Source organism: Manacus vitellinus, unplaced genomic scaffold, assembly GCF_001715985.3.
Source record: "Manacus vitellinus isolate BGI_N305 unplaced genomic scaffold, ASM171598v3 scaffold_3_pilon, whole genome shotgun sequence".
Taxonomy (NCBI): Eukaryota; Metazoa; Chordata; class Aves; order Passeriformes; family Pipridae; genus Manacus; species Manacus vitellinus.
The window spans coordinates 10954606-10980182 of NW_021940535.1; the positions used below are offsets into that span (position 1 = coordinate 10954606).

The window sequence follows — 25577 nt, forward strand, 5'->3', positions numbered from 1 at the left end:
ATAGGGAGGAGCTGCTGTCCTCACCTGAAGCTCTGCATGATGAACCTGGGCAGCTGCTGTGGCCACCTGATCCTCCAGATCGGCCAGCTCAGATTCTTCAGTAACACTGTTGATCTTGCGTGCGGCGTCTTCCAGGTTGGTCAGCTGCCCCTCCAGCCCGTACACCGTGCTGGCTGTCAGGTACACCTGCAGGGCCAAAGCAGGGAGAGATGTCAATGTTTTGTGGGCATGGAGGTTTGATCAGACTGCATTTTCCATGATACCTTTGAGTTTCCCTGCTTGCTAACCCACTACAGGGAGACTTACCTGGCAGAAGAAAGGCATGGGGGAATAATCTGAAACACACACACACCCACTAAGAGAAGGGAAGAATGAGGTGGCTGCATTACAAATTTCATAGGTGCTACAATGGTATTCCAAAACATATTTGTTCCAGATTGATCAGCAAAGAAGAAAGTTGAAAAGTTTGCTTTTTCATTATTGATATTCAATTGCATAACAACCCCCCTAAGTCTATAAGGGAAAATCAACAGATCATGCCTCATATAAAGCTGCATTTATTAAAACATGCCTAATGCCTTCTGGCAATCAAAGGTGCATGAATAACTGTTCAGCAGCACATAATTACTAACTTCTTATAGTCTAACTGTGCTTACATGTATAACAGTTTTCCTTCCCATACTGCTCTCACCCAAATATACAGCAGCCAAATCCTTCCCACCTCCTGGGCCTTTTAGTGAATCTTTGGAGGATCAATAGACTTATATGGGCCAAATAAGACAGAATTACTGACTTGCTAATTTAGAGTTCTTCTCTAAAAATGAACAACTTTTAATATTTCGATCCACCTAGGACACCTATGATAACTACAGCTAAAGGTTTCATTTTCCATTCAGCTCCTCAGAGCAATAATTCACGGTATACTGCATTTTATTGTTTCTTTTATTTCACAAAGAAATCTAAGGTACACAGCTGGATGGAGGTCTCTGGCGCTTAGAAAAGGGTAATTTTCAAGCATTAACTTTTGACATCTGTGCTTAAGACTGCACAGTACCATGTGGAAATACTGTACTTTCTGCCTATTTACTAGTTAGCCAAGAGATTGTTTCCATGAGGCTGGTAACAGCACAGTGGAAATGAAATACATATTCTGATTTTCCACAGTGGCAGCCTCGCTAACTGTAACAGCAGTAAAGACTGTGTTGCTAAAAATGAATTAAACATGTTCTATGCTCCACTTTATTGTTCAGGGGGCAAGCAAACAGAATCTAAAGCAGATCTTTGAGCCGATACCTTCATTTCATACATGTCTTTCACTCCAGTCATTGTATCTGCCCACAATTCCTAGATCATGCAGTCCTTTGACATAACAGGTATTCAAACAATTTCTGGCCATGCCGTGACTTTATGGATCAAAAGGATTGAAGAATGACCAGATTAAAATTTAATAGTTTACTTTCTATTATTTTTTTATTTCATTATTGTTTCTTAATTGCTTGCAAAAGTGTTTTTTTCCTTTGTATCAGTTGTTTCAAGGCATAAATGTAGATAGCTTTTTTTCATGCGTGTGACTTTCCTAAGAAACAAATTCACTATATCTGTACAAATTGCCTCTTGTAAGAACACAGGCTAACTGCAGGCATGAAATCTTTGGAAAACATACCTAGAACAAATAAGTAATCTCATTTAACATTTTTGCTGAGTACTTGGAGACACAGGTGGTCCATAAAGTTAACATGCTGATTTAAATAGAAACGATCCTGTTTTTGTGGGTTGTAATTATTCTTCCCATTCATTTAAATGATACGTCTTTGTGGTATGACATACCACAGGTACTTCAGATTAAAAGGCAATTTTCTAGAAATTTCTCTGTCACATCTAAAAGCTTAGAGAAAGAAGAAGAATAAACATTTTGAACAGAAGCATCTTTAGAAAAGTAAAGAAAATTTGCATTTAAATGCTATACCAAAAATCTCTGCAAAGTAAGACGTACTTTTCAAGAGGGGAAAAAAATCTAAAGAAAGTAGAACTGATAGAAAAATGTGGGAAAGGAAGGTCGTCAATGTTTCTGTAACTCGTTCAGTCCCTACCTTTATTAAATTTTAATGAAACTTTTCCAGCTAGATCTAAAGAAAAGATTTTTCTAAAGAATATTCTCTTCATCTGAACAATTGGTGCACTTCCCAACAGCAATGGTGTCCTTGCAGGACTCCCCTGAATGATGCCCTTATTTATACATTCACATTCAGATGGTGGAAATTTATTTTACCGCCATTTATGTACAGCTTCCACTAAAACCCAACCTTGTGTGGGTACAGGTGGCCCTACATTCTCCACACTAATGCATGCACAGTCTACAAGATAGAGAGGGCAAAAATGAACAGTGTCTATAACACCCAGATCCTCTTCCAGAATTTGCTGCAAAGATGATGTGCTGCATGTAGATCTGGCTCCAGCTGCAATGGGAAAAGTTATGGATTCCTGAATTTCTAAAGGCTCTTTAACTCTGCCATGGAGTGTGGTGGTGAAATCTTGAAGCTGAGTTCTTGCCACCTACTTCATGTCCCATGTGGGACAGAAAGATGTACTCTGGGGACACAGCAAGGCTAAATTGGATACCTTATGAATTCTGCAGGGAGCTGAGAGACATGCTGCAGTGAGGGCAACACCAAAGCAAGGAATGCTCTGCCTCAGTGCCTGCTCTGTGCTCAGTGAGAAATGCTGGACCCAAATGAACGACTAGGGGCCACAGCACCAGAGATGCCAAAGCTCGACACGGATGTGAGGGATTGTCAGAGTGCAAGTATGTGTGGGGGGAAAGCACCCTAAGATTGTTTACAACACAGTTCTCTACAGAAAAAAAATGTGGGAGCAGATTTTCCCAAATTGCTCTCCTTACTGCAGAATTTCTTAGTTTTTCTAAATATGTGGTTCAGCCTGGACTTGAATTTTTATTCCATATTCACTCTCCTGCCAGATGAATTCTGTGGTGTTTGGAGCTAGGACACTTTAGTATTTCACGGGAGAGAAAAATCTCCATCTACTCATCTACTTCCATTATTCTGAAAAAAATTAACTAAAGTTAGCTAGAAGTTGCTGTTAGGGCACATCTCTCATGTAACAATGACATAGATATCATGGTAGGTGGCACAAGGAAGGCACTTCACTTCCCACAAGCTCAGGTACAGCCTTCTCCAGGCACTAGAGCAGCAACTGCTATGGGAAGCCTTTATCATTCTGCAGAGGGCCATATCTGAGCTGCCAGACATCCAGCCTCTCCTGGGCACATCCTGCTCTCTCAGCCCCACTGGGGAGGGCTTCCAAGCCTATTTTGCTTGTTTGTTTTGAATTTTCCTCTCAGAGAGGTGCCAGGAGCATGGCCACTGCATGGAAAGCTCCATGCTGGGGCAGGTTCAAGTGGCTCTGGTGCCCCATGAGGGAGGGCAGGAGGTGCCAGCACCCAGGACAGCATGTGGGAGTGAAAAGGAGCAGGAGCACCTCAGCTGGCACAGTGAGATGCCTGGCAAGGTTGAGCAGAGGTGGCAAGGAGAGGTTATAAAAATGGATGCATAAAAATTTCCAATGAGTAGTGACTTCCCCCTAAGATTCAGCACTGTACTTTCTCTTGCAGATGGCAGGGACTCATGAAAAAGGATGATTTGGATGTGGCCAAACAGAAGTTTGTTTAATTCAGATTCTCCAGCCTACTTTCTAACAGTGTAGCAAGGAGCTCCAGCTCCCTGGGTACTCAGCACAGTGTGCTGGGGACGTGTGGAATGAGGAAGAGCTTCTCCACTTCTCTGTGTGGCTGGGGACATGCTTTCCCCACCTACCCTTGGAATAATGAGGTTGTGCTGACACTGGGAGACCTGTGGTTTCAGCCAGGCATGGCACAGCTGCACAGCCACAGAGATTCGGAGGGCTTAAGTTAACTTTTGAGATAGAGATTCTACATTTAGTTGTAAACACCAAAGCATCCAACTTCCCCTCCCCACAATATTTTAAGGTATGCATAAGCCCACCAACACAGCTAAGAACCTGTTGAAATTGGATTTTTTGTTCTGTTTGTGTATTTGTTTAATAACCTCAGATTAATTTTGAACATTCACTGATGCTGCTTGTGTGCTTTTCCTTTCAAGTTGGTGCGTACACATAGGCACAGTCACTCACACATGTGACTCTTTCACATACTGACTCATGTTCTTACGTTTTCTTCCAGTGTGGTGAGCTGCTCATCAAGTCTGACAGGGTCTGTACCCAATGGGAGGGTCCCTCTTCCTCTGTCCTGAATGTCATCTGGGAAATCACAGGGATCGGTGGATTCTGCTATTAGTTCTTCAGTGGCATTGATGACTTTCAGGACTTCTGTAGATATGTTGCAGAGAGAGACAGCAGAGTACTTCTGTTTTGTTTACAAGAGCAGACAGAGAAAACAATAGCATTAAATTAGCACAGAGGGGTAAGATATAAATCATCTTGCTAATAGCCACAGCTTTAGCCATGCTAAAACCGTATCCATGGCTAACTGCTTCGAACAGACACAGGAACCATCTAATGGTATTGTAATCTACTTCTCTTTTCCTCCCTCCCTTTTTCACATATGCACACTGCTACAGCATGCAAAATAACATACACATGCAGTTCTTCTACAACAAAACTCTACAGGAGGGATGGTCCAAATCTTATCCCAAAGGAGCACACAAATATCCAGCTTTAAAATCCAAATGAGCTAGATAAAGCTGGTTTTGCAATAGTGTTTTAAACAGGTTTTAAAACACAGTTTTCCTTTTTGGATACTGGCAAACAGATGTCTGTCATCTGGAATCATCTGTCTCTGTATCCCCAGGAGCTATTGCATTGCAGATGCAAACATGGGACAGCGATCTTCAGCAGCCCTATGAGGACAGCATTTTGCTAAAATGCTTGCTATGAATTAAATGATCACCCCAAATAACCATAATTTGAGCTATAAGTGTGTAAACACTTGTATCTTTGTTTTTTAAAAATTTCCATTTACCTTTTTTAAAAAAATATTTATGAAACAACTTATATCAAATATGAAGGAAAAGCATGCAGCTTTATCCATTTTTTGAAACAATTGAAAACGTTTTTATCATTGTTTCTTACTTGTAATTTGTAATTAACTGTCCTGATTCTGATTCTCACATAGCCTTAAGCTTCAGGACAACTTCTGATGGCAATAAAATTTCATATGATGTATCTTCAAGCACCAGGCTCAACATCCAAACTATACAGCTCGGAGATTGAGCCAAAGCTTGCCAAAGCCAATACAAATACTGTCACTGAATATATGTGCAATTCCTTTAGTGCTGCTTTGCCTAAAAGAAAGTGTGGGAAATTTAGACCAAAATTTAATTAATTCCTCAAACCTGCAGACACTTATGCATGTGAATTAGGGGCCCAACCATCTGTAAATTTTCTCACAAACAAAATATCTGCAGATCCATATTGAGGTAACATAGTCTTTGGATTCTATGTAGTAAATTATATAGTGCAGGAAAGTATAACTGATTAAAAATATCTACAGGCAGGATATAGGAGAAATAACGGTCATTTGATTCCCACAAACTCTGGTGGGCTAAACTAGAAAACCTCTTTTATCTCTTTCCTTTAATCAGCTGTCCATTTTTATGTTAGATAAGACTTTCACTGACAAACTACTTTTTTAACAGTAGGTACTCAATTGTTGTGTATCAAGACATAAAGACATCTTTAGCAATGTACCTTCTCTGAATTACAAGAAATAATTAGAAACATGAGATTAAAGAGAAGAAGAACAAAGCAAATACAGTATGCTACAGCACTCAGACCTTTAGCTTGTTAGGACAGCCAACAGAGCCCTGAGCAAGCAGGCCTAGGACTCTCTTACTGAGAAAAAATACTTGAACCCCATAAATAGCCTACTGTTTTTTCCATTTATTTTCACAAGAGCCAATTAGGTTAAAAACAGATCAATAATCTTATAGGACAGAAGAGGAAATCAATGTTACTTTATTATTTGCTTCTACAAGTACCTAATTCTTATTCTATTCTGTGAGTAGTGGAAAAAAAAAAGGATAAAGGCCAGACACTACATTTTCTTCATCATCTTTACTGATGTATGTTCTCCATTTCGCGAAATGTAGCCTTACTCTAGTGTTCATTATTTCTTAAATTTTTATTATCCTTTGTAGTTAATGATGGATTTCCAAAAAATATTAAATTAAATTAGAAAGAGGTGGTTTTATACCAGAATACGAGAATACATATTGGCATTTTTACAGACTAGTTACTACAAAAGAGGTTTTTTTTGTTTTCCAGGTAAAGTGGTCTGTGATAGAAATCCTTGTGAAATCAAGATTTTGAGTAAAAAATACCCTACCTTCTCAATAGGTAATGGATAGAGGAAAAAAAGCTCAACAGGAAAGAACAGAATAAAATAGATTATTTTTCATTTGGAAGATGAGTAATGATCACCTAGTCCAGCCACCTGACCAGTTTAGTGTTGACCAAAAGTTAAAGCACATTGTTAAGGACATTGTCCAAAAGCCTCTTAAACACTGACAGGTTTGGGCATCGATCACCTCTCTAGGAAGCCACTGTTTGATCAACTGAACAGTGAAGAAATGCCTCCTGAAGTCCAGTCTAAACCTCTGCAGGTGCAGAAATGTGATTTTTAGTTTTTCTAGAATTTTGAGGTAAATTCTTAGTGGCAGACACAGTTCCATTTTTAAAACTGAAGATTTGCTTCCCATTAAACACTGCATAAGGCATGTTTAAGGCAACTAGATGAATGTTCTTAAAGTGTGGGCATCACTGAATGTATCTCAATCCCAGCCTGCAAGTATCTAGACACAGGAGTCACAACATTAAAGCTTTTTAATGTAAGCTTGTGAAACATCTGCTTTTAAAGTATAACAAAGATACAGGACTAGAATTTAAACACTGAAAAGAAATACATGGCAAGCAAAATTGATTTTCCTTAGAATATATCTGGAGAGTAGATCTCCCAAAACTTAAGACCACAAGCAATATTTCAATGTATTTAAATCTAACATTTGTGAAAATTTTCTGCTAAAAGGTATTTAGAATTCAGCTGTACCTGGGCTGTATTTTACACAGAAGCAAGATGAGATTAATATCTCCCTGAGGGAAACATAAAATCAACACGTGGGGAGTTCAAGGGTTCTCAAATTGGAAAGACTGGATATTCAGTTAATGGTTTTGCCTGCTTTTTAGCCTCTTTTTTGAGCAACTGTCAAAAGCTGTTAAAACAGCTCATGTTCCAACATGGTCAATTTGCAAATCTAGTGGGGTACTCTAGATATAATTACTTAACACCTGTAAGGGGAAAAAACCAAAAGAAATTAAAAAATAATATAAAAAATAAAACATGTCCCAGGTTTTAGTACTTCACAATCCTCTCCCCTCCCACCTACGTCAATCTTAGGATTTATGAGATCATATAAAAATCACCTAAAATTCACAGGCACACGCACACCAAGATCATCCCGGTAGGTGGACATTTCAAATTGCTCTAAAGACTTCTTGGCTAATTTATCTTGCCCTTGCAGGAAAGGTCATTATTAACATGTCTAAGTGATTCAGAAGGACAGCTGTCACACCATGATGAAGACCTTCCTTGTCAAGCAGGTCAGAGAACTAATAGGGATGTGGTAGATGTAGGAAGCAATCTCTATTACAAATATCTAGCACAGAAAAGCTAAATGCAACCATTGTTCTTGAAACACTGCGATGCATTCTGATTTCAACAGTGATACCCTACTTCTGAATTAACACCAGTCCTCCCCAATCAAATCAATTCAGCAGATCCAAATTTGAATGTTTCTAGTAATTATGAGAATTTCATTTTTTTTACTGAATTTCAGACTAAGAGTTTAATGAAATGAGGAAAACATGCATTTATCCTTTTTGTGATAATTAATGTCCATGGTCACAAATATGTTAAGACACAGTCAAAAGGAGATGCTCAATTTCCCTGAGTTCTTTGTGGTTGATTTTTAAAATCAATGAAATAATAAAAAAGTGTGTGTATGCAAGCACATATACATATATGTGTGCATTGAATATAACAAACATCTTGGAAAACTTCTTTACTGTCATTTCTGTGTGTGATTTGACAGATGGAAAGGATTCTTGTTCTGAGAAGATTGTGTTTCAGTGGTCTAAGCTACCTCTTGCTGACTTAGCCACTTCCCCTTCCCTTCTGCTGTCTTTCTTTCCTTTTCCTGCTGATGCTGCCAATATTTCCTTTGCTGTTTTACTCAAGCATGCTACACTGGAAGGTGCTTTATAGACTATTATTTTACATTCTTGCACAAAGGATGATGAGTAACTGAAGGACAGCAGGATGATAAAATGAAAGCAATGTAAATGTCCAAACTGCTACAAGTTTGTAGATACAAGGGGAACATTAAGTCCTCGTATGCATCTCAGCAGCCTAGGACATTTTCACATCATTTCCTTAGCATGAACATTATTGCTTTTATTTTTACTGCCCTTAACATAGTGAAGTTCTCCATCACTTGCACTATTTTTTTCTCCACACTACATTTTCTCTTTTTCTGCTACTATAACATTATGTCATCTCTAGGTTCCTTTAATCTGGCATGGGAGGCAGTGACTTGCAATTCAACAGAGAGCAGTGACAGCACCAGTTAGATCAAGAAGTAGAGCAAGAACACCTATCACTGGTAGCCCTGGCATATTGTCCCCATTCTTGATTACTTGTGGTGCAATCATTTTTATCTCCAGTCTCAAGGCATTATATCACGCTCTGAGTCACGTGCCTGTTGTGCAGTTGATATCCCCCATTTTTCTGTAGGGAGTTGAGGGGTGCTGGGGAGGAGTCAAGTTTTGCTTTGCCACTGATTAATTTGTCCTTTCAGAGTAACCTGACTGAATCCAAGCCTGATGACAACGAAAGTAAATCCCCAAACCTACCTCCCTCATCTCCCCACCCTATGGGAGTTCATTCTACAGCTTTGAGAAGGCCCTGAAAAGCCAAACAAAAGTCCTTCATAGGCAAGCAAGGTCTGAGACACAAGTCACACTGTGGGAGGAACAGAGACATCAGTGTCCAGCTGTCTGTGGCAGTCATCAACCCTGACCTTCAAAAGATCTTTTTCCTAAAAGTGAGCTGTAACCACTCATTACCACAAAGACTGTGGGGGAAAAAAAAATGCTAAAATTTGCCTTGATATTTGATGGAAGACAAGTATACTATGATAAACTGTGATATTAAGGAATTACTCTTCTGTGCAAGTTTAAGACTTCTGGTCTTGACCTTTAATGTCAATATCTTCATTTATGGGCACTCTTTTACAAAAATAATTATCTTACAGACTGAGAGCTATTATTCTAGTGACATTCTCCTAAGTACAACACAGAGAAATACAGCCTCTCTTTGTGCTAGGTAACTGTGAATATTATATTTTTACTAATTCAATCCACTATCCTAATGTAGTTACAGATGTTATGCCTATTCATTTGTAATGCCTTATTTCTAGAGACAAGTTGCCTATAATCATGGGAAAGGAAGTGATTTTCCAAGACGTGAAATATTATGGGCTAAGTTGAAAATGGATATATTTACATTATAAAATCCACAATGGACACAGGCTGATGACATTGCACAAATGGAAAAATAATTTCACTTTAAAATCGCCCTTGATATTTTTACAAGCTAAGACCAAGATAATGAAAAGATGATTAAAATTCATAGAACAAAATTTAAATCTGAGAGTAAGGAAAAAAAGAAAGAGTTAAAAGGAGAAGTGTTTTGCTAAATTAAGCATCAACTTTTGACACTAAAAAGTGATTCTTATTTTATGATGGAGAGAATGATATATGACATGCTAAAAATAGCATGTATTTTAAAATATAAGCATATGTTTGCTCAGCGAATATAATGAAAATCTATTTTATTATCTGATCCTCATAACCCGAGACTCAAATAGCATAGAATATGAATTCTCTTTCCATCTAGAAGAATGATAAGCAACAGACACTAGCAGTAAAGTAAGAAAATATCTACTCACTGTGTACAAACTCTACAATGAATTAAGGGTTTTGATTTTTTTTTTAAATTGGGAGCTTAGAAAGATTTTTGAAGACCACTATGGTCAGAAAATTTCCTTCCAGATTTCTTAATACAGGTGAGTACATGAGAACAGAAAGATCATACACCTTATCTTTGTCTTGTGTTCTTCTCTACTGATAAAACCAAATTCTCATCGCAAAAACAAACAAGAGAGCTTGCTCATTGCTCCCATCATAATATATGGCTAGATGTGATTATAAAGTAATTTTCTGCAATGATTATTGATTGTGGCCAAAAGGTATGATTTTTCAGGCCTGATATTTCCAGGAAAACATTTTGAGTTTGAGAATGGTGGTTGGGAAATGTGGAAACCCTCAATATCACTTCATGGCATCTCTTACTACATAAGAGATGCAAGAAGACATAGACAAAACAAAGCTTTCTCACCTGCTGCAATACAGTGGATAAAAACTGCAGCTTTAAATGAAGATCAAAAGCCTTTTGTTTTTCCTAAATAGTGGGAAAGCAGTTAAATAAAAAGGCAGAAAAGTTACATTAACAGCTACAGAGGTTAACATTTATATAGGTTAAGAGTTACAGGGAACTTTAGGATAAACAACAAGGATAAAGAAACTACCAAGAATAAAATACCATAAAATTTAGATTTTACATTTATTAGTAATATATTTAAAATAAAGCAATGCCTAATTTATTTTTATTTGTGGGATTTAGAATAAAAGACTTCATTAAGACAGATATTGCAAATCACACATGAAGCAGATGGAAAATAGTGATTTCCACCATCACAAAACAAAGTGGCACTAGCAATGGAAAAATACTTTTGCAGCAGTGGTAAGAAGAATAAAAGCCAGCTATCTTCAATTTTGGGGTCTACATAATTCCAAGTTGGACACTATGGTATTCCTACTTACAAAAGGGTCTGTACCTCACTTAGGCTACAGTCAGATACTAATGTGGGAAACACCTGGGCTAAATTAAGTAAGATGTCTTGTGCCAAATCACTTCCTACTGTTTGCTGCTGTCCCTCTCCTGGACTCACTGTCCCAAAACAAACAAGTAAAACCCTTCAAAGTAGTACTCTTCAGTGACCAGTCAGTAGGCTTACCATAATCCCCCTAATTTACATAGGCCTGTTTAAACTAAACTGACTGGTTTTGCCTTGAAATAATGATGAAACCACAGTTACCCTGTTGGCTGTGCTGGGACAGAAGTATCTTCCAGCTGAGAAGCAGCGTTTCCTTGAAACTCTTCCAGCTATATCTGAAAGACCTCAACTTTCAGTGCCAAGTCTCTGGGCAGTTTACAAAAGAAGATAAGAAAATAGTAATTTTTTTGTTCCAGTCTATTTTCCCACTATTTTTTTCCAGCAGCTTACACTAGTCTTCACTGATTTTCTGCAACTGTACCTGAAAAACGGCTGGTACATTTTCTCCCTAAGTAAATAAATATTTGGTGATCAGAGGACTGAAGGAGATTCCCCTTTGCATGCATGCTGGACAGAGCTGGCTTGGGTGTTCATGCATGTAAGTATCAAAATTGAGACTGTAGAAAGAATGCTTGGCAAAGACACTGCATTCCCTGTGTGAAGCCAGCTGAAGTTTCACCAGAAGTTTCTACTTCTCCTGGTAGATTCCACAGGGCTTTGATTCAGTCGCTCAAACACAGACAAAGTGCAATTTGAAACAGCTTGAAGTATGTGAGGATTTTGAAACAGCACTGTCAGATATGACATGGACCTGGGAGATGCATTTTTCCTCTGGATTAGCAGTTTAAGGCCCTGTGGGACACTCTAAGGCATCTCAGATGCTCTGTCTACATCACTATTTATGAAACTATATTGAGCCCAGAAAGTGTCAGAATTGAAGGACCACAAACACCACTGCTCACTTTTGAAAACTTTAAAAAAAATAAATGCTTGTGGTCTCAATTCTTGAAACTGAAGACTCAGATTTTGACAAAATAAACTTAGGATCAACTTCATATTTCATATTAAAGAGTGATAACTAATACATGGGAGAAACATCTTAAATGGGATTTTTATCCAGCAAACCACTTAATCCTCAGTTTAAAACTGAACATATCCTTGACTGCTTTCTTAAATTAAGAACTTAAAACTTTGGATCTATTAGCCCAATTTGAAGATTATTGTATCATACCTGTTTTAGACAAAAAAGCCACTGTTTCACCTTCCTGAACCAAAATCTTTTTTTTTCTCTGCTGTCATTCAAAATCCTGTGCATAGATTATCTGCAGTTCATAAACCTTAGAGATTACTTTTTACAATGATGCTGACATTCAGTTTTCAACCCTGGACTTTGGGAGACTGCCTGGATAATTAACATAATCTTAAAAGCAATGATCCATGAAAACACAAGAATTAGTCTGAGTACCTTGCATACAAAAATGTGAAACAAAAGACACATAAATATCTTCTAAGCTGTTAACCCAGGAAGATATCACTGTACTACATTGATATGCATTATTGTCATACTGGTAGCAATGTAGTAAAGCTACTATACTTACACTATTATGTTTTCTTGCTTAAGAGATCCATGTGGTTCTGACTCCTTTAGGAACTTTTACTCAGACACTTCTAAAGCTTCCAGCATATGAAGCTGGATGGCAGTTTCCTATTAACCCCTGCCCAGACCAACAAACCAGCCAAAATAGCCAGGAGTTCAGGGAGCTGCAAGATAACGATCACGAAAACTACGGCATCATGCTCTTTGAGGGCAGTGCATGCACCAGCACAAATGACTAACAGAAGTCCAGCCACCAGGACACACAGGCTCAGTCTTGTTATTTTAGTACTGCTGTAGGGTGTAACATTACCCTACAGTGTAGACCTTTAACAGGTCTGTGATACACAGGAGAGATTCACTGATGTGCATGTCCAACGCCATTCTCCAGCTCCATCAAGGCTGTGAGCATATACTACTCCACTGACCAAGTCCCATTAAAATGTTGTTTGTAGTACAAACCTTTCCCAAAATAAAGCTTTATAAAATCAAAGAGAAAGAAAATTTTTCCAGAGACTGAAAGCATAAATATTTTATGGAAAGATTATTTATGCTGTTATTCATACTGTCAAGAAACTCAGGAGGTTTCACTTAGGAAATGGGATCCCACTGTGCTACTTAACAAACTCACTTAGAGGTTGTCATTCAGAAAAGAGCTACTGTGTCATATAATATTTTCAACAGACAACTACTAAGCCTTGGTTGTAAGATTCTCTGAACAGAACTAAATGCATAAGGGGATTAAAAGAAATTCCTAAACACACAGCACGTTGTATAAAGCTAATGCAAATAGGAGAGAAATTCAACGTTACAACTGAAGTTTAACTCACTTGCTCACTAGCATATCTTAAGCAAATTGTAGAACAAAGTAGAAGGAAACAAAAAGAAAAACACAAGGTTTAAACAACTACTTCAATTATTATGCTATGGGTCAATTTGCAAAAATGGCAGGGTCTATTCTGGTTTTTAAACAGTATCTCTATAGCTTCTGATAAAGTGGTAACAGTGATAGAATGCATTCAAAACGCAGCCTGCCAAAATTGCCTTCTAGAATGTAATTCTGGCATATACTGTGAAATACAGACCCAACCTATTTATCTTCATGAAAGCATTAAAAGAGAAAGAGAATGGACAGAGGAGAGCATGAACTAAATACATCCTATTTATCATGCTTGCCAGTCTCAGGATCGGTATCATTAAGATACTTCCAAGGGGATTAACATTTTGCTTTTTTCTTCAGACATTTGTTTAGGGTTTGGGGGGAGTGAATAAAAAAGCAAAAAAATCGGCCAAAACAAACAAACAAAACAACAAAAAAATGAGCACAACAGAAACAACTGTGCAAATCATTGTGCTCGTACGAGATGTTTCACTAAGACAAAGTTGCACAACTGTGAATTTTGGTTTGCTCACACCTAAAGTGCAGAGGAGCTGAAGGCCAACTCTGCCCTGAGCACGGCTTTGGATGAAAACCGCTGCTATTCACTGCACAACTGAGACAAATGGGCTTTTCAGGGCTCTGCACACCTCTGAAAGACCATGAACTACTTCTGTAGTGTAATAAGCACAAAATATTTTCCATAAAAACAAGTCTGCTGTAGGACTACGTTTGTTTTAAAACAAGAGCTGTGAATTTCCATAAGACCATTTTAGGCAATCACAAATTGAGAAATAATGAAAATGATTGTGCTGAAATCTAAGAAAATTTAAGTCTAAGACACAAAATTAACTTGTGTTAATTAATCCCACCTGAATTCCTCAAGTACCCCACATGAACTAAATAATTAACTCAAAGGTCATCATATTCAAATTTGCATTTTAAAGGAAGACATACAACACAAAAGCTCAGTTTGAAGTGAGAACTCAGAACCTATAAATTCCCAACAACTTAAGCTAATTCTCCACTCAAGCTGTGACAATTTTTACCATTGCTTCATATTTTAATACACTAAATATTAGAAGCATCAGATTTTAAAAGCGTCAGCTCAATGTGTGATTACATGATATTCCCAGCTTCCATTATAAACAGAAGTCTAAATTTTTAAAGTTGCCAAGAGGTGAAAGTCAGATTTCCATGAGCACCAGGTACTTAATTTTCAACGATTCAAAAACAGTAGATTTTTTTTGAAGTTTTATTCTGTAGTGAGGGGTACTAGAACTAGGAATTCACAGTGATTTAAAGTTGCTAATGTGTTCCAGAATAAGCTTATGAGAACAGAAGACTAAAGAAAACAAAGACAAGCAACTTCGCTAAAATATAAGCAAGATGACTAAAGTACAGTATTTAATTTATGTTCAGGAACACAAAGCAGATTGTAGGCACTCCAGCTCTCTTTTCAGTGGTTCAGAATTAGTGCTTCTGTATACCTAATTTGAAACTTGATGCCCAGGTCAGAAGTCTGTCTCTGACCAAGAATGTTGAGCGCTAGTCTGAAAGATCTGTAAATCCCTACATATGCATTCTCCAAAATCAGGCTTCTTAAAGAGACAGCATATTGGCACATATGGCTCTGAAGGCATCTAAAATTACTGGTTCCCTGAAAATAGATTTTCTATGCTTGTCTTCACATGTCACCTACTCATCTTAAAGATATTGCATCTTTTATGAGTTTAGCCATGTCTTTGTATTTTAGATTGTCATGATTCTTACAGCCACAACTGGTATTATGCACTGTCATCTTCAGTACTTCATTATAAGATGTTGGTCAGCCACGTTTCCAGAGAGAAGGCACGTGTCAGAAGATTTTAAATTACCTTTAAGGACAACTGTCAAGAATAAGAATGAAAGCAGCATGCTTGTTTCTCTACAGGTGGAGAAAGTTCCCATTACAATTCTACTGAAATCTAGACCATGATGAGTACTGGGGTATTCTGGTTTCTTTATTATAGACAAAAAGAATAAATACTGTGACCATTAATGACTAAAAATTTTTTTTAACCAAACCAAATAAAGAATCAGGAATTCCAAGCATTTCCTTTTTGCTGAACATGGTATGCCTCTTCTTTCTTTAAATTTAAGAAAATTTTATTGAGGAAAAAAGTATTAATCTTTGCTTTATTTTAAATAACTGACTTGCAAATGTTAAAGAAATAACAAAATTAGAAGAGGAAAAAACCAATATTACTTTGTAGATGCATGCAGATGAATAAGTACACCACAAAACACACATTTGGCATTTTCTGTGCTCAGTTCACCATATAGGAGCATTTCAGAAAGTCCTATTTACAGTTTTTAATTCTAGACTTCAGTTGCATCATGTTATACCCTAGCTAGCCTGTATATGCCATTGAATAATGTGATATTGCTGTTTTGTTTTTGTAAACCAAAGAAAAGAAAATTGAATGCTGCTAACAAGCACTGATGATAAAAGTTTTATGTGATTTCCTTGGAAAGGAAATTGTGTGTACATCGTGGAGGTACTACTCCTGTGTAGTCTGTGGCTAAATAACTCAGAATCAGAGAGTCACAGACTACGTAAATTTGGAAAGGACATCCAGAGATCACCTGGTCCAACCCTTCTGCTCAAAGCAGAGTCAAATAGATCAGATTGCCCAGGGCTATGTCCAGTCAAATTCTGATTATATCCAAGGACACAGACTTTACAATCTCTCTGTGAAACCTATTCCAGTATTTTAACACCATCACAGTGAAAAAGCCTTTTGTTTGGGTGGAATTTTTTGTATTTCAGTTTGTGCCCACTGCTTCTATTCCTGTCAATTAAAAGAGTTAAATTTCCATTTCCTTATTTCCCACATCAAACACTCTCCACTCCGACCCATCAGGTATTTAAACACATTGAATAGATTCTCCCTGAGCCTTCCCTTTTCTCTAGGCTAGGCAATGTCAGCTTTCACAGCCTTTCCTCAGATGATAGATGCCCCAGTTTTTTTATCATCTCCGTGGCCCTTCACTGGACTCATTTCAGTATGTCCACGTGTCGCTTGTACCGTGGAGCCCAGAACAGGACACAGCACTCCAGAAATGGCCTCACCAATACTGAATGGAAGTGCATGAGATAATCAATTTCCAGGTGTAGGACTTTGCATTTCCCTTTGTTGAACTGCACAAGTTTCTGTTGGTCCATTTCTCCATCCTGTCAAGATCCTCTGAATAACAACAGGACCATCTCATGTATCAACCGCTCCTCTAAATTTAGGGTGCACTCTTTCTTATTGTCTGTCAGTAGTAAAGATGTTAAATAGTACTGGGGGACACCACTAGTGACTGGGCTTCAGCAAGGTTTCAAGCCTCTGATTGCAGTCCTTTCAGCCCAGCAATTCAGGCACTTTCAGTTCTCCTCATTGTCTACTTATCCAATCTTCATTTGCTCCATTTGTCTGGGAGAATGTTATATGAGACTGTTAAAAGCTTTGTTACAGCCAAAATAAACAATATTCATAGTTCTGAATGTCTCAGATTTCCATGATCTTTCAAAGATGAATAACATCGGCCTCCTAATGGCATGGGTCAGCTTCCCCAGGTCTTTGCAAGTGCATCCCCATCAGACACCATGCACATGTGCACATCCCATTTGTTGAGATATTTGCTAACGTGATCCTCATCTACCAGGGATAAGTCTTCACTGCTCCAGGCTTTACCACAGGTCTCAGGGGCCTGGAATTCTTGAGGTAAAATCTTACCTGTAAACTGAGGTGAAAACAATGTTGTGTAACAGCTTTTTTCATGTTCTGTGTCACCAGGTCACTGCAGTAGTGAGCCCCACTTTCCCTCTTCTGCCTTTTGTTGCTGAGATACCTGTAGAAAACCCTGCTATTTCCCTTTGTGTCCCTTGGCAGATTCAACTCCAGATGGGCACTGGCTTTCCTGATACCATTCCTGCACACTTGGACAGCATCTCTATCATCCACCTGGGTCACTTGATCCTACTTTCACCTCTTAGTGTATTAGTTCTTTATATAACTTGAACAAAACACCTTTCAAATTATGACAAACAGATTTCCTTTAGAGAGTTGTCCACATCCCCTGTCAAAGCTGAGCTGCTGTGCAGCCAAGACCCCGGAGGCAAGTGAAGATGCAGCAGACTAGGATGAGCCTAAGTGGATCTAAGGAGTAAGTGCTTGACTGGCAGGGGGCAGGACTGGGCTCCTATAGCACCAAATTCAAGCACACCACATGATCTGAAGAGAAATTCGGAGGTAGAAAGGGAAGAGGGGAGGTAGTAGGTCCTGTAGAGTGACACAAAAATCAGATGTTGCATTGTAAGCATGAAATGGCACAAATTACATCGTGCCATTTCTCATACATTATCAAAACTGACATTGAATTTCAGTTTCATTAGAAAATGTTACTACTCCCAGAGGCCTATTAGCTGACAGAGTAATAGGGTTGGAAAGATTTAAAGAAGCACGAAATATTTTGATAGAGAGACAAAAGAATAATCTATGGCATCAGAATGAACCTAATGATACTAAAAAGGGAGGAGCAACTAAAAGGACAGAAAAAACAACTTAAAGTGGCTGGTTAGCAAGCAGCAAAAAAGAAAAACTGGATATGTTTTTAAATAAAAAAGTGTAAGTCGATTCTCAAGTGAGTATAAACTGACATAATTCCATTAATATTGCTCAGTTAACAGTTTTGTTGCACAAACTAAGTTCCCTGCTTGAAATTGATGCTGTAGGCTGGTCCTCACAGAGAGGAAAACACACCTTAACTGAACTTTTATCCATGGAAGGGTTTCAGGCTCAGACACAGTATAAAGGACCTTGGGTTTTTTTGAAGCAGCTATGTTCAGTTTTCTAATCAGAAGTTTCTATTTTTGGATTCTAACTTTTACAGTACTGTCCCATTCCTCTACAATGAACACTTACCTTCTTTAGCTCTTCCTGAATACTTCTGCCATTTTCCTCTGAGGACAAACTCTCCTTCTGGTTTTCAGGATCCATTCCAGGTTCTGACTCTTGTTCTTCACCAGAAGATGTTTCCTTGTCACTCATTTTAGCAGCAAGCTGAAATAACCTGGATTTAAGCTCCTCCTCCATAAGGTCAGGCTTGATATTATGGTGCTGATCTTCATTGCTTATATCTGTCTCTGATAAATCATCAAAATCCTACAAAGAAATTAGAAGAACCATATAATTCCTGCATAGGCACAGAAAGAAAAAACAGCTTCCTAGGAAATTATGGGTAAGATCACCCTGCAGGGAAGCTAGACAGAGAGCACACTAAGTGTTCTGATAAAAAAAGGAATGACAGTAAACCAACACTTGTTGGATTATATTTATCATTCCTGCTTGTTTTCATATTCCCTAAAAAGGAACTATGAAAATCATTATGTATCTGTGTGCAACTAATAAAATACGTCGAAGTGGCATTTCCCATTCCCAGCACTGCCATCACTCTCAGGTGTGGTGCAGGTAAAGTGAGTTGTGGGAATTAAATAACCTGTGACCTCGCAGTTACGTTCAGCTTTCTGTTGAAAGCTGTGCTCACATTCCCTGACTGCTTGGTCTTGAGCTTTATCTGTGTTCTTCCTAAAGATGACTGGAAACAAGTTTGAAAAAATCTCTCTTTTATTACATGACGGTGCTTAAGATTGTCAGTTTTCCCAGTGATTATTTGCATAGGTGGATCCTCTACAGAGACAACTGTTTTCCAAATGCCAACTTCCTTGGAACAAGTTCAATCTTCAGGAGCACTTTCTTTTCTGACTCTTGGATCCTTAAATGTGGGAAACACTTAGAGGGTCAGTCACGTACAGTGGGTGTTACAGACTTGATCACAAGTCCCTTACTTTGGAGGTTGAAGAGAAGTAAAGCAAAATCTTTTTGTAAATCTGCTTAGCAGGGTGCCTGCCCAGCATTTAATAATGTGGAAAGGGCGGGGTAGTTTCGTCAGCGCTTGCAGAAGATCTGAGAATATCTCTTAGTTGTTCTGAAAACTAATGCCCAGGTACACGCTAATTCATTGTGTGGATCTGGGCTGTCTGATAAGGACCCAATTTGGCCTGATTTTCACTACCGTTCCTGGAGAGAGACAGGCATCTCCCAGAGCAACTTGTTCCACCTGTAGTGGTTAAATGCCTTCTGGAAATGTTCTCTCTCTGCTGACTGCTAAGGGAAAGTTTTGAACCGTTAGATAGTTTGTTCAGTGTTTCAGCCAAGTCCATAAAGTAAGATGGAATTAGGTGGTTTTAAAAATGATGAATTCTTTGAAATGGAGCATAATCGTGCAGAACCATCCAGAAGAAGGCTGTGAAGAATTCAGCCCGGCACCAGAGTGGTAGGCACATCTCAGCGGGTCTAAAGGGATGATTTGAAGCAATTCTCAGACAGCAAATTATTCGTATTTGCTTTACGCTTTCATACTGTGACAGGATCAGACACTGCTGAAGAGACTAAAAGCTGTGTTCTCTCTACCATTCATTTGGAAATACATAAATAGGAGATTTGCTTTGCACAGCTACTCTCTCTGCAGCTATAGCAGCACTGTTTATGGATGATCCAATTACCTCCAGTTCTCACAGGAAATGTTAACCCTGCCAACTCCCTCACAAACCCTACTTGCCAAAGTGCTTTTAATGGATTGACATTTTGTGTTCATAATGTCAGTTCTCCTCTCTCACACAGTACACTGTACTGTAGTGTCAAGCACTTTCACAGTTTTCTGGACAATTTTTGTCTGCAATTATTTGCAATTCAATCAATTACGCAACTAAGTTATTGCTTTATAGTTCACCTTCAGGATGCAGAAGGCCCTTCTAGAAAATCAGGATTTGAAAGAAAAATAGAAATTTGAAAACTACAATAGTAGTGGAACCATGAGTTTGTGCTGAAATTCTTTTTCCAAACAATCAGCTTTTGCAGAATAAAAAGCTTTTTCTGCCAAATGAACATTGAAGCTGTTCAATGATCAAGAATAAGATCTCAAATCAGTGTTTTTCCACGTTAGTTTTATAATACGATATGCTTTTATATACATGTAGAAAAGTGGTGCATTTCACAGTTTTTATTAAAAATCTGTATTTATCATAACAGTGCTTCCTCAAGTTGTAAGTAGAGATGGGTTTTTTCAGACATATCTTGCATGCTATTCAACAACTCATTACAACTCACAAATACACGTATAAAATCTAGTGGAGCAGTGAGGGAGGCTGGCAGTCCAGAGAGGGAGATTTTTCCACATTTCCTCCTCCCTGCTGTACCATGACGTACTGACAGACTTCATCGTGCAGCAAGACATGCGTGATTCCTCTGGGGGCTTCCTACACAGGTCTGCTTAGCTTTAATTTTTTAGCAGCTTTATTGGAGTAGCAATGCACACATACCTCCATGGGAAGCACCACTACTTAATTTAAAGAATCCACATTAACAACAGCAGAAAGACAATGTCTCTTGATCCTGAAAATATACCAGTTTTCATAGGATCACACATAGCAGAACCTTTTGGGTTGATCTCTACCACCTCTATACAAAGCTCAGCAAAATCCTGTAAAGCCTTGCAGCTCATTTCCCATATATTTTGGAGGAAGGCATGGCAGGACAACATTGTCAAATTGCTCAGATTGAGGAGGATAAAAAAATTGAGGTAGTTTTATGAAACAAGGTGAGTGAATGTAACAAGCTAGTGCTACTGAAATAGTCATCCTGAAGCCTCCTCCCCTTTACTTGGTTGAAAGGTGTTGTGCAGGCTTGGCAAAGGGGTCCAAATGTGTGCTAAATCTGACAAGGGAGAGAGTGGACTACACTGGAGGCAGATGGAGGGAAGGCAGGAAGGCAAACAGGACGGAGGTATTCCTCTTTTGGCAACAGCAATCTGCAATGTTACCTTAGCCACACGTCACACCATTACAGAAACAATACAAATACTAGCTTGTGCTTCAACGCATATACAATTTTTTCCTAATTTTCTGGGAAACTTAGAGAGCTTTTTGCTACATCTGCCAGCACAGGTAAGAGTCACAAGCTGCCTTGGCAACCCAGAGGTCTCATTCCACATCGGCTAAATTTGTGTTTTGAATTACACATAATTTCTTGGGAGAGGACTCACCTTGAGAGTATTGATTATATTACAGCTGGATTCAGGCACATGCAGAGATAATGATATCTTATACTGCTACACTTTGTGGTTTCTGTTACTGTAGGCTACTTGATTTGTGTGTTGGGCTTTTCAGATAGTAGCAGTGAACTATTTGTGAGGAGATTATACATCTTTCATGGACTGACATTAAAAAATGCATTAGAAACCATGACAATAATAAAAAATAAATAAATTGAAAGGTACTCCTATTATTATTTATTTAATAGATACTGCCTTAAACTTCATTATTCTCTACTGTTCACATTTTCACTCCTTCTGTTACGTTTAATGACATCTTTGTGTCATTACACAAATCATCGTCTAAATTCCCATTTGCATTTATCAGCAACATATAATATTAATGTCTGCAAACAAGAATAAAGGGCTATCATTTTATCTGAAAACTGAGCTTTAGTGAGGGCCTGGCAGACTGACACAGCCACGAACCCAGTCTTACTAAAAGAAAACCAAGTGTCTCTATGCAAGCATAAGTCCTTCAGCAGACAATGAAGAAGCAAATACACTTCTCCTCATACACACTGTCCAAATCCTTGTATGGAAATTACTCATGACTCAGTGTAATCATAGTGAACAACAATAACAAAAAAAGGCCCCAAAATAAAGCAAGCAAGCAAAGTAGTGATTTGGAGGCTCCAGAACCAAATCCTGTTAAACTATAAACTCCTGACGGAAAGTTCCCTTCCTACAGGAAACCAAAAATCAGAGACTACAATTTTTAGGAGAATACACGAATTGTGAGGTTTGCAGACAGTTTCTTTGTGGTAAGAGCCAGTGTGATTTTAGGGCAGGTATTTTCAATAAATACATCCCAAGCGCCATCCCGTGGGGACCGGCAGTCTGACAGTGCTCACCCCTCACCTGGCGGCAGGGCAGGAGGACTGTAATTAACAGGTGGGGTCTCCTGATCAAAGAAGCAAACTCATAACGAGGACACTTCTTTCACTCCAAGCAATTAAGCCACTCCACTTTCCATCAGAAATATAAGAACTGCAGGTACATTAAGCAGCATATCCTCCTCTCAAAAAGATAAAGAAAACCAATATCGCAATATTATTATTACTAATAATATCAACTATTAATATAACTATTAATATTAAAAACAGACGAGGATTAGTGGTTTGAGTGTACAAAAAGTTACAATTTGAAAAATAATCATTATTAAAAGCAAGGCTGCACTTCCCAGTACAGTTTCCACAGGAACATAAGTCTTCTGTGGTACATAAGCAATCAGGTTGTCAGAAAATTATTATAGTAGGACCTTGGTTTTATCAGGACGGTTTTCACATCTTGCTTCATGACTATGTTTACAGCATCTCTACATGCAACTCGGTAAAGTAGCTTGTTCTTTTACCTATTATTAAGTGGCAGATACTCAGATACAGTACATTTTGGTATTTTTTCTCAGGTTTCCCTTATTAAGTCACTGAAGACTTTATAAAAAATTCTTTCTCAGTCACATAGTCAGCATTCCATTGTTGAGTCTAAAATATATTTTAAAAAACATGCCACAGCATTATACTAATCTAGGTACTGGATCTTGATTAAAAAATACCTGATTTTAAATTGAAATTCAGTTGTGAGTTATGAACTGACTGCAGTTGTTCCAGAACTTAACTGCTTACAATTCTCTAGACTTGGAGCAGAGAGGAGAAAGGGCCCATTTTCATTGCACTGAGAGTCTTGGAGAGCAGCAAACAAGAAAGTAACCTTCACAATTTGAAAATTAAAAAAGAAACCCCAACTTCTAGACTGCTAAACTGAAATCCTGTTCTACAATGCTGATGAAAACATAACGGTTAACGAATTATCATCTTATTAATACAATGCAGTAAAATACTATTAAAATATTATTAAATTATTAATATTACCAATATATTATTAAATTACTAATATTACTGAAAGGTTATTATTGCAATGCAGTAAAGTACTGAAAAAGTATGTTACTATACCTCAATTTACATATAATCAGTTGCTCAGTGTCTAATATCTAGGTGCAACATGCTTTAGAACAGTTTGTATGGTCTCTGCAAATTCTGTATCAGCTCGTCATGTGAAAATCTATGTCTGGTTTAAGATGGCACAGTGAATCTTCTTTAAGTCTATGCTGTTTGCAGTTCTTCACGCACCTACACTGTAATTTTGTACAAACTGTTCACATGTAGGGCTCTCCCTGCTGCAGCCTCAATCATTTTACCAAGATCAATACATTACTTTGGGGAATATATGAAACCCTGACATCCCTTTAATCTCATTTTTCTAAGCAATATAAATGATGTCTGGGTAATTCATTTTGATACCTTAAATCATATTCCTTACACTCGTGATCATTTTAATTGCTTCCTAGAATTATTCAACCATGCAACATCCTTGCTATAAATTGTGGTATTCAGTCCTGTTCCCAGCAGTGTTTGTGTACCAGAGGTTGGAGTAACAGTTCTACAAATGTGAGCACTGGCTGTCCAATCAGCCACCTGGAGGGGTGTGCGTCCCCCCAAATACAAACTAAATGCATGCAAACCCACCCATACATAAACTTCCTAGTGAGAACTTCATTGCTTTGAAAGCACTGGTGTGATCTGGAGGCAGTGTGCCCCTGCTTGCCCCACTGTGGCTGAGGGAACAGGAACAGCCTCTTTCAGCCTAAAGGGTAAAATGAAGGGGAGAGCTCCAAATCTTGTGTTTTGAACACAACAGAGAGGTTATAAGAGGCAAAGCAATGCACAAAAGACTTGGAAAGAAGAATAATTTTCTGCACCAGCTTGTACTTTGAAGAACACACTATGCGGCTGAAGGATGCCATCACATATAACTGGAAGCACCCTGCCTTTCTGACCTCCCCAGTATGAATGTTGGGCAGGTTTAGATTGGACATTAGGAAAAATTTCATCACAGAAAGAATTATCTAGCACTGGAACAGGCTGCCCAGGGAACTGGTTGATTCACCATCCCTGTAAGTATTTAAAAGATGTGTAGTCGTGGCACATGGTCTAGTGGTGGACCCTGCAGTGCTGGGTTAACAGCTGGACCTCATGGTCTTAAAAGTCTTTCCGATCTAAATGATTCTATGATTCTATAATGTCTCCAGGACCTTCTCTGTGAGCTCAAATCTTCTATGCTCTGCAGAGCATTAGTACCCAGAAAGCCACAATATGAATACAGACACACATAGAATGTGCATAAATACACAAAACCAGAAAGGGAAATGCAGAAGTTTGTATAAAAGATATGGTCTTTGTGCAGTCCCTGGAAAGTCTTGTAATTCTGCCTGATGTTCTAAGAAGTCATTAATGGCCACTGATGTGCTGTCAGAGCACATTATCATACATAACTCCCCTTCAACAACTGTTGATTGTAAATATATGAGGACGTGTATAAATGAATCAGCACCCCAAACACCCACACCTCTGTCCTAAAAGCAGATGGAATAGATACAGAATTAACAATACTTTACCCAGCAGTAATGCCCTGCTGAAATCCTAGAATCCTAATCTCGATTTACAATCAGCTATACTGATGTCTTTCTACAGGAAATACAGGCTAGTAGCATAAGCAAAGAAAAAGATATTCCAGGCATCCTAAATTTGTTCAGATAGCTTTAAGACTGCATCAGGTTGCTTGTTGTCAGAGCCATAGAGAGAAGATGGCCCTCAGCTTCTTGCATCAGGCTTACCGTTACTCTGCTGCAGCGATGATGCAGCTGCTAAAAAAATTTTGGGGGACAACCACATCCCTTACTTAGTATCAGTCCCAGGCCTGGACAAACTCCAAAAAGAGAAGACTTTTTGGCTTTCTGGTTATCCAACACTTGTTTAAAAGAAATGTTTGAGAAGTTTGCTGTCTTTAAGTTGTATGATCAGTTTTTCCAAATTTGAGCTACTACTTTCTGCGGGGTTTTGCTTGTTTGTTTGGTTTTTGT

General features: G+C 38.3%; 1 protein-coding gene across 1 annotated transcript in view; it reads right to left on the reverse strand.

Moving 5' to 3' along the window:
• Window positions 1–25577, reverse strand: part of MYRIP (myosin VIIA and Rab interacting protein) — a 197605-nt gene that overhangs the window by 6227 nt on the left and 165801 nt on the right. Inside the window, 3 exon segments of the mRNA XM_018075908.2 lie at window positions 25–186; window positions 4208–4402; window positions 18433–18672. Coding sequence (XP_017931397.2) covers window positions 25–186; window positions 4208–4402; window positions 18433–18672 — 597 coding nt within the window.